The sequence below is a fragment of the Petaurus breviceps genome, unplaced genomic scaffold, assembly GCF_028583685.1.
Source record: "Petaurus breviceps papuanus isolate PSGF00001 unplaced genomic scaffold, PetGlider_PUasm1.0 185, whole genome shotgun sequence".
Lineage (NCBI taxonomy): Eukaryota > Metazoa > Chordata > Mammalia > Diprotodontia > Petauridae > Petaurus > Petaurus breviceps.
In genome coordinates this window covers 12,102,025-12,114,079 of record NW_027185797.1, presented here as the reverse complement: position 1 = coordinate 12,114,079, position 12,055 = coordinate 12,102,025, and the positions used below count along the sequence as shown (strand labels likewise).

At 40.2% G+C, this 12,055-nt stretch overlaps 1 protein-coding gene across 1 annotated transcript in view; it reads left to right on the top strand.

Moving 5' to 3' along the window:
- The window catches only part of EFHB (EF-hand domain family member B), a 46,706-nt gene extending 35,218 nt beyond the window's left edge, over nt 1-11,488 (top strand). The window contains exons 11-13 of the mRNA XM_069088246.1: nt 471-692; nt 8,455-8,636; nt 10,903-11,488. Of these exons, the coding sequence (XP_068944347.1) occupies nt 471-692; nt 8,455-8,636; nt 10,903-11,073 (575 nt within the window). The 3' untranslated portion in view covers nt 11,074-11,488. The remainder of the gene's footprint in view (nt 1-470; nt 693-8,454; nt 8,637-10,902) is intronic.
- Nucleotides 11,489-12,055: the final 567 nt, after the last annotated feature.

Here is a 12,055-nt window from a genome sequence, read left to right as displayed (position 1 = left end):
CCTGCTGCAGCTGTGGAGGCTGAGGAAGGTGGATCACTTGAATTTGGGAGCTCTGAGCTGCTGTGGGCTATGCTGGTTAGGTGTCCACACTACGTGCCGCACAGATACGGTGAGCTTGGGATTGGAGGGCCACCAGGCTGCATAAGGAGGCACAGATGACCCTGGTTGGAAAAATGGAGCCAGCCAAAACTGCTCATCTGGTCAGTATTGGGACTGGTCTATGAGTGGCCATTGTACTTCCAGCCTGGGCAAGTTAAGGAGAGTCATCCTCAAACCCCCCGAGGAAAATAAAGAGTAGAGGGCAGGGTTGTTTTTTTTTTTTTTTCCACAGCTCAGTATATAGTAAGCCTTAATACCTGACTGACTGACTTTAGCAAGAAGTAGGAAATGTCATCATGTGACTCTAAGGAATGGAAGCTGGAAATGCTTGGTGCTGATCACAGGAGACATTTTCTGCTACTTTCTTGAAGGGAAAAAAATGTCAGAAGATCCTCAGTGCCTCCTTGCTACTGGCACAGAATCAGAGGGCCAGGCTGTTCCTCTGATCAAACCTGAAGATATCGTACAAGAAGAGCCTGGGACATCAGCGAAGACTCCCCGGACTCTCTCCCGACCAACAGATAAAGTATTTGCTGATTATAAAACATCTTCTTCTCAGATTAATTCAGTTGTAGGAGGCATTTCTTCAATGAGTAAGTATGTTAGACCTTTTTTTTTTTTAAAAAAAGAAGCAAGAAACACATGGGAACATCACAAAAATATTCCCTGTATTTTAGCTAGGCTGAAGCAATGGCAAATCAGTAGCTACACAAAATGAACATTTTATAAAAATTTGACTTCCACCGTGATTAGTGGAATTTTCAGTATTTACTAAATTAGTAATTTAGTATTTACTAAATTAGTAAATAAAGGTATTTACCCATCCCAGAATTAAAGAATAGAGTGGACATCAATTACTCTGGCAAAGGGAGGATTAAATATCTTCTTTGATTCCTTCCCAGTTGCAATCGGGTATTGTCCTCCTCCCTTCTCCATCTCTTCCTCCTTCCTCAGTCTCCTCCTCCTCTTCCTCATTCCTCTTCCCTTTGCTCCCTCCTCCTGCAGTTTCCTGATACATTATTCACAATAAGTCATTCAAAAGCCAATTGACACAGTGATGGCAACTGGAAGCGTATGCAGCATCACACATTCAGCCCCTACCAGCTCTCTCCTGAGTGGATGGAAGTGTGTTTCCTCATCTTTGAGGCCAAAGTCGGGCTTTATAATTGCTCTTGAAATGATATCGCTGTAGTCGCTGTGGAGATTGAGTTCCTGGCTCTGTTGACTTCACTTTAACAGCTCATATGCCCATTATAATGGCATTGGAGGGAGAAGGGAGGAAGAGGAGCTGCAGAGAGGCAAGCTTAAGCTTGATGTAAGAGCTAGCTGGAGGTGGAACTAGATGCCCCAGGAAGGAGCAAGTTCTCCTCAATCGAAAACGATGGTAGGGGCGGCTAGGTGGCACAGTGAATACAGCACCGGCCCTGGAGTCAGGAGGACCTGAGTTCAAATCCGACCTCAGACACTTAACGCGCGCACACACACACAAACACACACGCACAAAAAAAAAAAAACTAGCCGTGTGACCTTGGGCAAGTCACTTAACCCCAATTGCCCTCCAAAAAGCAAACAAAACAAAACAGAACAAGAAACCGATGGTACAGTGGATAGAGCAGAAGAAGCCTCAGATGGTTAGTAGCTGTGCGGCCTTGGGCAAATTGCTTAACCTTTCAGTGCTTCATTTTAATTATCTGTGAAATGGGGGCAATAAAAGCACCTACATCCCAGAATAGTTGAGAGGATCAAATAAGTGAATGTGTCCTTTTAGGAAATCTTAAAGTGCTATATGAATTCTAGCTGCTGCTATTGTTAGGCTATTATATCACGCCTATGTTTTTCTGAATTCCTTATATTCAACATTTGTTATGATCCAAATAAGATTTCAAGACATTCATAATGATACTCATTTTGTTTATGTTTTTTTTGCTATCACAAAAATTTCTGCTCTGATTGTATATGTGTAAACACATACAAATATATATATATATAAGAGACAGAGAAAGACAGAGACAGAAACACAAAGACAGAAAGACACAGAATATGAGCTTCATGCTTTTGACCTCTAGGTGTCACAATGAATATTGCCTCACATATGTAGTAGTTTTGTGATTCTGGGGAAGTCACAGAACTTCTTTTATCCTCAGTTTCCTCATCTGCAAACTGGGGATAATAGTACCTACCTCATAAGGTTGTTGTGAAGATTAAGTGATATAATATATTTAAAGTGTTTTGCAAAACTTTAAGTGCTGCTGTAAAGGTCTGCTATTATTATTAGTGGAGTTTCTGGGTCAAAGGGCATAAATGGTTATTACTGTTGCAGAATTTCAAATTATTTTCTATAATGGTTTGATCCATTCCCACCTCCCCTGAGAGTGTATTAGAACACTTCTCTCCCAGGGGTCTCCAGCATCAACTGTTTTTGCCCTTCACTGTCTTTGCTGGTTTCTACCCCCATAATTCCTTTGTCCCTTACATGCATCTTCAGAGGGTTGAAGTGGACCTTTGTAGGGAGAGAGAGGTTCTCATCTCTCCACTGAGGAGGAAAGAACAATGAACTTTTTGCTTCAGCTTGAACCTATCTGTGTTAAATAGAGATTAACATACATAATATTTGAAGATCCATAGAGTGGTTAACTACAAATTTCCATGCCTGGGGAAAGTACAAGGTAGGGGGAGAAGAAGGCAGGGGTGGAGAGCATATCCCAGAGAAAAGCCTGGGGAAGTGAGATTCCTTGCTCCAGGTTGCTCCTTGGGGCTTGCTACTGGGGCAGGGAGCAGGGTGAGATCAGGCATTGGGGAAGCTCTTCTGGTGTGTAGGGAGGCCTAGGACCCCATCTCCAGAGCTCACTGTTCTTCGTTTTCATTGTATCATGATGGCTTTCAGGTAAGATACTTATGTTCAGGCTCAGTCATCCCAGGGCAAGAGACCTATCTCTCATAGAGCCCAGCTTATGCCTCTGAAATGCACTTGATCTGCTCACCTCCTGGAAGGAGGTGGAGGAGAGAAGTAGGTGGCTGCCAGGGAGGTGTGGTAATTGGAGAAGGTACAGCAGTGATCTTCTGTCTTTGCTCCAGGATGCAGTGAGAACCAGGCAAGGGGCCATGAAGTTTGGCAGGTAGACCCTGGAGGAGAGGAGGAAAGTTTGCTGGAGGTCCACCAGGAGAGGGCATTTTAAGTGTCAGTGGCCCAGAAAAAAGTCCTATTTGCCCTGCCTAGTTATATCACTGTAGGTTAAGAATAGTTAACTTTTTAGACCAAGGCAATTGGTCTAGACTCAATCATATCACCATTGCTATCATCAAGCTTTGGTAGATCAATGACTCCCTCCTATTTTTCCTCCCCCCTCCTCTTCTTCCTCTTTTCCTTCCTCCTCTCCTCCCTCCTTCTGCCTCTTCTCTCTCTCGTCTTCCCTTCCTTCCTTCCTTCCTTCCTTCCTTCCTTTCTTCCTTCCTTCCTTCCTTTCTTCCTTCCTTCCTTCCCACCTTCCCTCCCTCCCTTCCTTCCTTCTTCCTTCCCTTCCTCTTTTCCTCTACAAGTTTCTTATCTACCTGACTCCTTAATCCAGACTCCTTATCTCCATCTAGTTTATGAAGATAATATAAAGACTCAAATTTCTTTTAAAATGCAGGCTTGGCCCTGATTTCCTTGTTAAAAATCCCAACAAAAAGGGAAATGGAGTCAGTCTGACTTCAGATTCTTGAACTTGTGCTCTCTTAGTGATCGCAGCTTTTCTCTCTAAGTGCTCATAAACCATTCCTTTAAAAAGTGCTCTAGAATTTTGCCAAGAGTCAAAGTGGAGCTCAGCAGCCTCTAGTTGGAAGAATCCACCTTCTTCCACCTTTTAAAAATTGGGCTCTTGACCCCTTCTAGCCCTGTGGCAGCTGGCAGTCACTTCAGAAATCTCATCATCCAGGTCTGTTGCCTTGAACCCTTTGAGGATGGTGAGGTGTTCTCATCATCTCTTCACTTATCTTTAGTGTCCACTCAACCATTTTTGTCCTATCCTTCTAGTCTAAAAATATTTTTTCTTGGTAGAGAAAATACAAGTAAAATAGGTACTGAGTAGTTCATAGATTAAGAACTGCAAGGCTCATTAAAGGGATCCAAGCTGCCCCTCTCATTTTATAGGTGAAGAACCCTGGCCCAAGGTCACACTAGTAAAGAAGCAGCAGTGCCAGGATTCAAACCCAGATCCTTTGCAGTTTCTGGCTAGCCTTTTGCTGCACCATGTTAACTGTCTCTCTTGTCTTTCCAACATCCTTTACTTTTTGCCACCCCATCCACCTCCAGCAGCCCCAGCCTTCTGTTCTCTTCCTTGTACCCCCAAACATAGTTAAAAGCCCCTTCCTTGTCTTTAAGCTTACTGCCAGTCTCAGCTCATTCTGACCTTCACTACTCGACCAAGGATTGTATTACTATATTGTATTCATCCTTAGTTTGACTATCTTTGCTTCAGTTTTCTAAATATGCCTTTAAAAAATTGCTGTTGGCCAGTGAAATACCTTTTTTTTGGTAGGACTTAGATTTCATTGGTAAAGGGAACTCTCAATCAGGATACATACTCTACCAACACAGATTTCTACCCACTCTTTAATTTATAGGCCTAGATCATTGTCTGGGGCACTGGGAGGTTATTTGCCCAGAGTCGCACAGCCAGTGTATATCAGCATAGCCAACGAGATGTTTTTCCAGTCAGCTCAGTCTCTTTATATAGTTCCTTCTTCTTCACCTGAATCTCTTGTAGCTGTGAAGTCAGAAATATTTTCTTGTGGGTATGCCATCCCTCCAGAGCTCAGATCTCCTATGGAATTTAAGGCTATGGAATCCTTCCAATCCTTTCTCTGCATTCCCCATATCTACTCTAAAAGAATAAGGAACTCATCTGCCTATGCCAAGAGGTCCCCTTTTATTCACTCCAAACTCTTAGGGTCACTTTCTTCCAAGGTTTCCACTTCTTTTTTTCCCCAGTTTATCTATTTATTTTCAATTTTCAACATTCATTTCTACAAGATTTTGAGTTACAAATTTTTCTCCCCATCTTTCCCCTACCCCCACCCCAAAATAGAGATCCTACCCCTTCCCCTGATCTGTTCTCTCTTATATCCTCCCCTATGTCCCCTAACTTTCTAGTAGGGAAAGATGGATTTCTATAGTACCTGTAAATCTTACCAGTTACATGTAAAAAACAATTTTTAAAAACATTTTTAAAAAAACCTTTGATTTCCAGATTCTTTCCCTTCTTCCTTCCTCACCCACCCCCACTGGGAAGATAAGCAATTCAATATAGGTTTTACATATGTAGTTACACAAAATGTTTCCATAGTAGATATATTGTGACAGACTAACTATATTTCCCTTCATTCTATCCTGTCCCCCAATTATTCTATTGTCTCCTTTGACACTGTCCTTTTTCAAAAGTGTTTTCTTCTAACTACCCTCTCTCCCAATCTGCCCTCCCTTCTATCATCCCCCCATTTATCCCTTTCCCTGCTATTTTCCTGTAGGGTAAGATACCCAATTGAGTGTGTTTGTTATTCCCTCCTTAAGCCAAATTCAATGAGAGTAAGGTTGTTCCATTCCCTTTCACCTTCCTGCTCTTCCCCTTCATTGTAACAGTTTTTTCTTACCTCTTTTATATGAGATAATTTACCCTAATCTATCTCCCCCTTTCTCCTTCTTCCAATAAATTCCTCTCTCACTTCTTAATTTTATTTTTTAGATATTATCCCTTCCTATTCAACTGATCCTGTGCCCTCTGTCTATGTATACATGCACATACATATGCACATACTCACATACATATATTTATACACACATACACCCTCCTATACATACATATATAGTTATGTATACACACACACACACACACACACACACACACACATATATATATGTTGCCTTCAACTATCCTCATACTGAGAAAAGACTTATGAGCTACAATTATTGTTTTTCCATGTAGGAATGTAAATAGTTCAACTTTAATAAGTTCCTTATGATTTCTTTTCCCTGTTTGCCTTCTCATGCTTCTCTTCTTGTATTTGAAAGTCAAATTTTCTGTTCAATTCTGTTTTTTTCATCAAGAATGCTTGAAAATTCTCTATTTCATTGAATGACCATATTTTCCCCTGAAGCATTAGACTCAGTTTTGCTGGGTAGGTGATTCTTGCTTTTAATCCTAGCTCCTTTGACTTCTGAAATATCATATTCCAAGTCCTTCGATCCCTTAATGTAGAAGCTGCTAGGTCTTGTGTTATCCTAACGGTGTTTCCACAATACTCAAATTGTTTCTTCTTGACTGCTTGCAGTATTTTCTCCTTGACCTAGGAATTCTGGAATTTGGCTATAATATTCCTAGGAGATTTCTTTTTGGGATCTTTTTCAGGAGGTGATTGGTGAATTCTTTCAATGTCTATTTTGTCCTCTGGTTCTAGAATATCAGGGCAATTTTGCTTGATAATTTCTTGAAAGATGGTGTCTAGACTCTTTTTTTGATGATAGCTTTCAGGTAGTCCATTAATTTTAAAATGATCTCTCCTGGATCTATTTTCCAGGTCAGTGGTTTTTCCAATGAGATATTTCACATTGCCTTCTATTTTTTGATTTGTTTGGATCTCTTTTTTTAGTATCTTGATTTCTCATAAAGTCTATAGCTTTCAGTTGCTCCAATCTAATTTTGAAGGAATTATTCTCTTCAGTGAGTTTTTGAAATTCCTTTTCCATCTAGCAAATTCGGCTTTTTAAGGCATTCTTCTTCTCATTGGCTTTTTGGGCCTCTTTTGCCATTTGAGTTAGTTTATTTTTTAAGGTGTTATTTTCTTCATTATTTTTTCTTTTGAGTCTCCTTTAGAAGGCTGTTGATTTGCTTTTTATGATTGTCTTGTATCATTCTCATTTCTCTTCCCAATATTTCCCCCACTTCTCTTACTTGATTTTCAAAATCCTTTTGGAGGTCCTCCATGGCCTATAGTCAGTTCATATTTTTCTTGGAAGCTTTTGATGCAGGAGTTCTGACTTCCTTCTCTTCCACTAATTCCATGCTTTGATACTTTTTGTCTCCAAAAAAGGAATTTATGGTCTGATTGTGTTTCCTCTGCTTGCTCATCTTGCCAGTCAATTACTTGACTTTTGACTCTTTGCCATGGTAGAACTCTGCTTCCAGAATGGAGAGAGCTTTGTCCCAAATCGCTGGGGCTGATTTGGTGATTCAGGCACTGCTCTGGCACACTGGCCACACACCCCAGTACTACCCCCAAGACCGCTATCTAGATCCAAGCAGGTTAAAGCAAGAGTGATTACCCTCTGAGTGGTTGCTTGGTCCCCCTATGATCTGCAGACCAGGAGTTCTGGAGGCAGCCAGGCAGTAGGGCTGCTGCATCTCCACCCCTTCTCACCCTGGGGGCAGGGCCTCGACCAGGCTCTTCTGTCCCCCTGTTCCAACAGAGTTCCCCACTGAACTTTTACTTTCTCTTTGGCCTGTATGGGTTGAGAAGTCTGGAAACCACCACAGTTGCTGGTGATTCCCTCTCCTGAAATCTGCTCTGGTTGCTGCTGGTCGGGGCCATCCTGGGGCCAGAACCACACGGCTTAAGTGGGACTGCTCTTGGCTCCCAGCTCGGTGCTATAGATCCTTCCTGTTGGCCTGTCAGGTTGCCTTCAGTAGGAGATTTGTTTCTCTCTGTCATTTTGTGGGTTCTGTAGCTCTAAAATTTATTTAGAGTAATTTTTTTTTACATGCATTGGAAGTGATTGGAGCAAGAGCTCTCGACAAGTTTGTGCTTTTATTCCACCATCTTGGCTCTGCCCCCTCCATTTCTTTTCACTTTCAAAGGCTGACCAATTGTCAGTGATATTGTAGAGGGGATTCTTGGTCAGGTCAGATTGGATTGGATGGGAGTCATCTAGGCTCTTCCCTTCTCTGGCATTCCCTCATTCTGTGATCCCAGGAGTTTTTGCTTCATTAACTAGGTCTTCCTTATTAGTCATCAGCTACAGAAAAGCTATTCCCTCTTTGGCTTTCTCATTTTTTTTAAATGAAATTAAGACAAATCAAGAAATTATTAACTACTCTTCTTTGAGTAGAGAGTATTCTAGTGTATGGCAAGACAGCTAAAGCACCTCCTCATTATTATTTACTTCTTTGCTAAGTTTGTTATCTGTTTCTTAAACTTGTTATTCCTTTTTTTCTTTTTGATCAAGAGGTCTGTAATAGACTTCCATAGGATTTCATCTATTATAATACGAATGAGCCTCAGTCAAATATTCTCTATTATTTGCCTCCTTTCTTGATGTGAGCTTTTTTCCTCTACTAATTTGAGAACTTTTGTTTCCTTTTCTCATGAATTTTCATTTTGTAGGTATCCCCATGTGTGGTGTTCCAACAATTCGGTCTGACCTCGCTGCCCCTCGTTTTCGTCGCATAACTGATAGAATCAATTATGGTGATTCAGGCACTGCTTATACATTGCTGCACCCATCCATCTTCAGTGAAAAGGGAGTGTTTGAAAGAGACTTCTTTAAGGCCAGATCAAAAGATGAGGTACAGTATGTTTTTTTTTTCATAGGATCAAGTAAATATTAATTCTATCTATATCTTCCTTTTTAGACTTAAAAAGCAAAACTTGAAGTTTTCTGCTACAAAATTAATTAGGATGCCTGAAGCAGAGAAGCTTTTGGATAACCCTGAATTTGGTCGGGAAGGTTTAGCACAGTTCTGGAAAAAGAAAAGTAAAATGCATCTGTATATATTTACAAGTCATTTGTATACACTTAGATCTCTAGATAGCTAAAATGCATCAAAAACAGGACAACTAAAAATGAAAGTTAAATAAAACAGAAGAAGATAAAAGCTCTTGAAGTGCCGGTTCCAGCTCTGATCCTTCTGGAACATCAGTATATGGCTTCATTTCACCTGTACTGGGCAGGCACAAAGTCATGGCTATTGTGGTATGTGGTCCTCCTTGTCTGACAGAGAAAAATTCCTAAGTTTGTCAAATTGACCTTATGATAGGAAACGTTTATTTTTTCCCATATATATTCACTATGGAGCTCAACTTTTTCCTCTAGTTACAAAAAGAGTTTCATGGATGCTTAAAAAGAGTCAATGTCACTTTCCAGTGACACTGCTCCTGCCCTGTGGAATCAGAGAAGTTGGGTTCAAATCCTGGTTCTGCCACTTTGTGTAATTCTCTTAACCTTTAACAGGGTCTCGTCCTTTATTTATAAAAAGAGGACACTAGATGACCCTAAGTTCCTTTCCAAATCTTTATCAATGATCCTAATTGTAGAAAGAGAGGCTATTTGTCTGGTTATAGGAATTTTAGGCATCATAAACAGATGCTATAATTTATTTTTAAAAGACTCCTCCTTGGAATCATATTTGGATGTCCCTTAAGGGAAATCTGATTTATTGCTTTTAGCGTAAATTGGAAAAGACTCAGAGGGGATGGTCTGTGGTCTTTTTCTTCTAGGCCTGTGGTAGTTCCCACTAACATTTCTGGAAGTTTATTTCTGGAATGCCATTGGGGTCGAAGGACCCATTACTTAGCATGGATCTGTCAGTAGATATCTCCTGTCCCTCTTTTCCTCTTTTGAGAAAATGTTGGGCCTTCTCACCAACTATCTTAAACATAACCCAGTTCCTATCTCCTCCACACCCTACTCCCCACTTCCTGTAAACTTAGGGCTTCTAGATCTTTTCTTTGCACATTTGACATTATTTTACTTATTATTTCATGTTCTCTGATTCCAAATCCAGCTCTTTTTCCATAGTGCCACAACAGCCCCTTAAAGAGCAGGAAAGCTGAGACTTAAGTATGCATCCATTTTAGTCCCATGGAATTTATCAAACAACCAACTATAGATAATAGGCTGGCACCTGAAAGACAGAGAAGTCTAGAATGGGTCATCATTGATGAGGGGAAAGGTCCTAATAGAAGCTTGGCACATAGAATACAAATTCTAAACAACTCCATTATTTTGACCAGCATGACATAGCAATGTATGGCTATGAGAGTTGGAATATAAGGAAAACTCAGCCGCTCAGAGTCAATGCTTTCGAATTGTGGTGCTGGAGAAGACTTTGGAGAGTCCATTGGACAGCAAGGAGGTCAAATCAGTTAATACTTAAATTAATTCAGAATATTCACTGGATAGAAGGGCTTGGAGTGCTACGATCCATGGGGTCACAAAGAGTTGGGCATGACTGAATGACTAAAGAACAACAAAAATGACCTTACTTATCTCTTGTTGAGTGTGAATGAACAGAAAATGAGGTAGGGTATTGTCATTATTCTGGAAAGGCAGACCTTTCTCCTCTGATTTATGATCGTCCTTTTTTTAAAAAGAGGATTTCCAAAACTATTCTTTTATCATTCCAGTTTTGTTTCAAGTTGATTTGATACTACCCATGATTGCCTTCCTTTGCTAACTTTTGGTCCTCCCTTCTTTTGCCCTTTTCCTTGCTCCCAGTTTCTGTTTTCCCCCTGTTCCCCTTTTCCCTAATGCTTTCACAGTTGTAAGCCTCCTTTGACTTTTTATTTTGTTTCTCGGGTTTCTCATCCTTCTTTATAATGCTACATCTTTCCTTTTACTTATCTTTTTCTCTTCCACCTTTTCTTTTTTCTCTTCTCTCTTCTCATTATTTCTAAGTGACTATTAATCCAAACCATCTTAAACAAAAGCCATTTTGCCTCTCAACCTTGGTCCCTACTGTCTTTCTATTATGCATAGACATGGACTAACACTTTATTTATATTGTTTTTTGAAATGAGACTTGACCTAATTTTAAAATGATATCTTTATAGATTGCCCGGATATTACGGAATATTGGTGTCAACCTTACTGATGAGAACTTTGAACATGTGTGGGATTTGGCTTCTAAGAAACATCACAAGGGAGAAGTTTGTGTAGAGTCTGTGAGAAATGTCCTGGATGAAATGCAGCATGCCAAAAGAATCAGAAAGAATCAAGTATAATGAACCTTGTGATTTTTTGTGGAGTTCATTCCTTTCTGAAAAGGAATGAGCCTTAACATATTACTTTAAACATTTACTTTTTTATACATTCAGATTTATTCTAGTAGTGGATATTATATTCTAATTCGGTAATCACTGTGGGAGATCTCATATACTTTATATTGTTAATAAATTAGAATCTTTTATCATCCAATTTTTTCCTTATAACTAATATTTCTAAACATATATTTTAAAGCCATATATTTCTTTTCACTATAATTTAAAAAATTGTTTTCAATTAGCAAACATTTATTTTCCCCTCCTCCCACCTCTGACACTAACCTTGGGCAGGTAACCATCCTACCCTGGACCTTAGTTTCCTCAATATAGAATCCTTGGCTTCCCTCAAAACTTAGCATAGACCAGACCATCTCCCTTTGGTAGTCTACTATCCAAAGCCTACATTGATTATATCAAACAGTTATTGTGTGTGCCGTTATTTTCAGGAAGTCCAGCCCCAGGTGTCCTGGTCCTCTGTGATGGGTTGCTTCCACGAGATATTCAGGAACTAACAGGTTACTATGGTCCATTAGGAGGACTGCTCTATGTCTCCTTCAGCTGTACTCCATGCTGGCATTCATTGCTGATCTATGCTGGTTTTCCTGGCTGTTATGCTTTCTCAGATGTTAAGTATACACTTTCTCTCTGGACCCTCTAGATACTAATAAGGGAGGCCTAGGAGTTGTTCTTTCAGTCTTGGCTGGTACTCACAGCTCTTTCTCACAGCTCATACATGTGCCTGACCTGGGGGTTTACACTGATTGAAATTTGTCCCTTCTGTACACATGCACCCGGATCACCCAAATTAAGATAATTGATTTAGATGCTGGAGGGATCTAGTCCAATCCTCTCCTTTTATAGATGAAGGACATATTTGATTTTGGAGGTTGATAGTGACTGGAGGTCACTGAACAGGTTGATGATATGGGCAGATCTAAGCTTT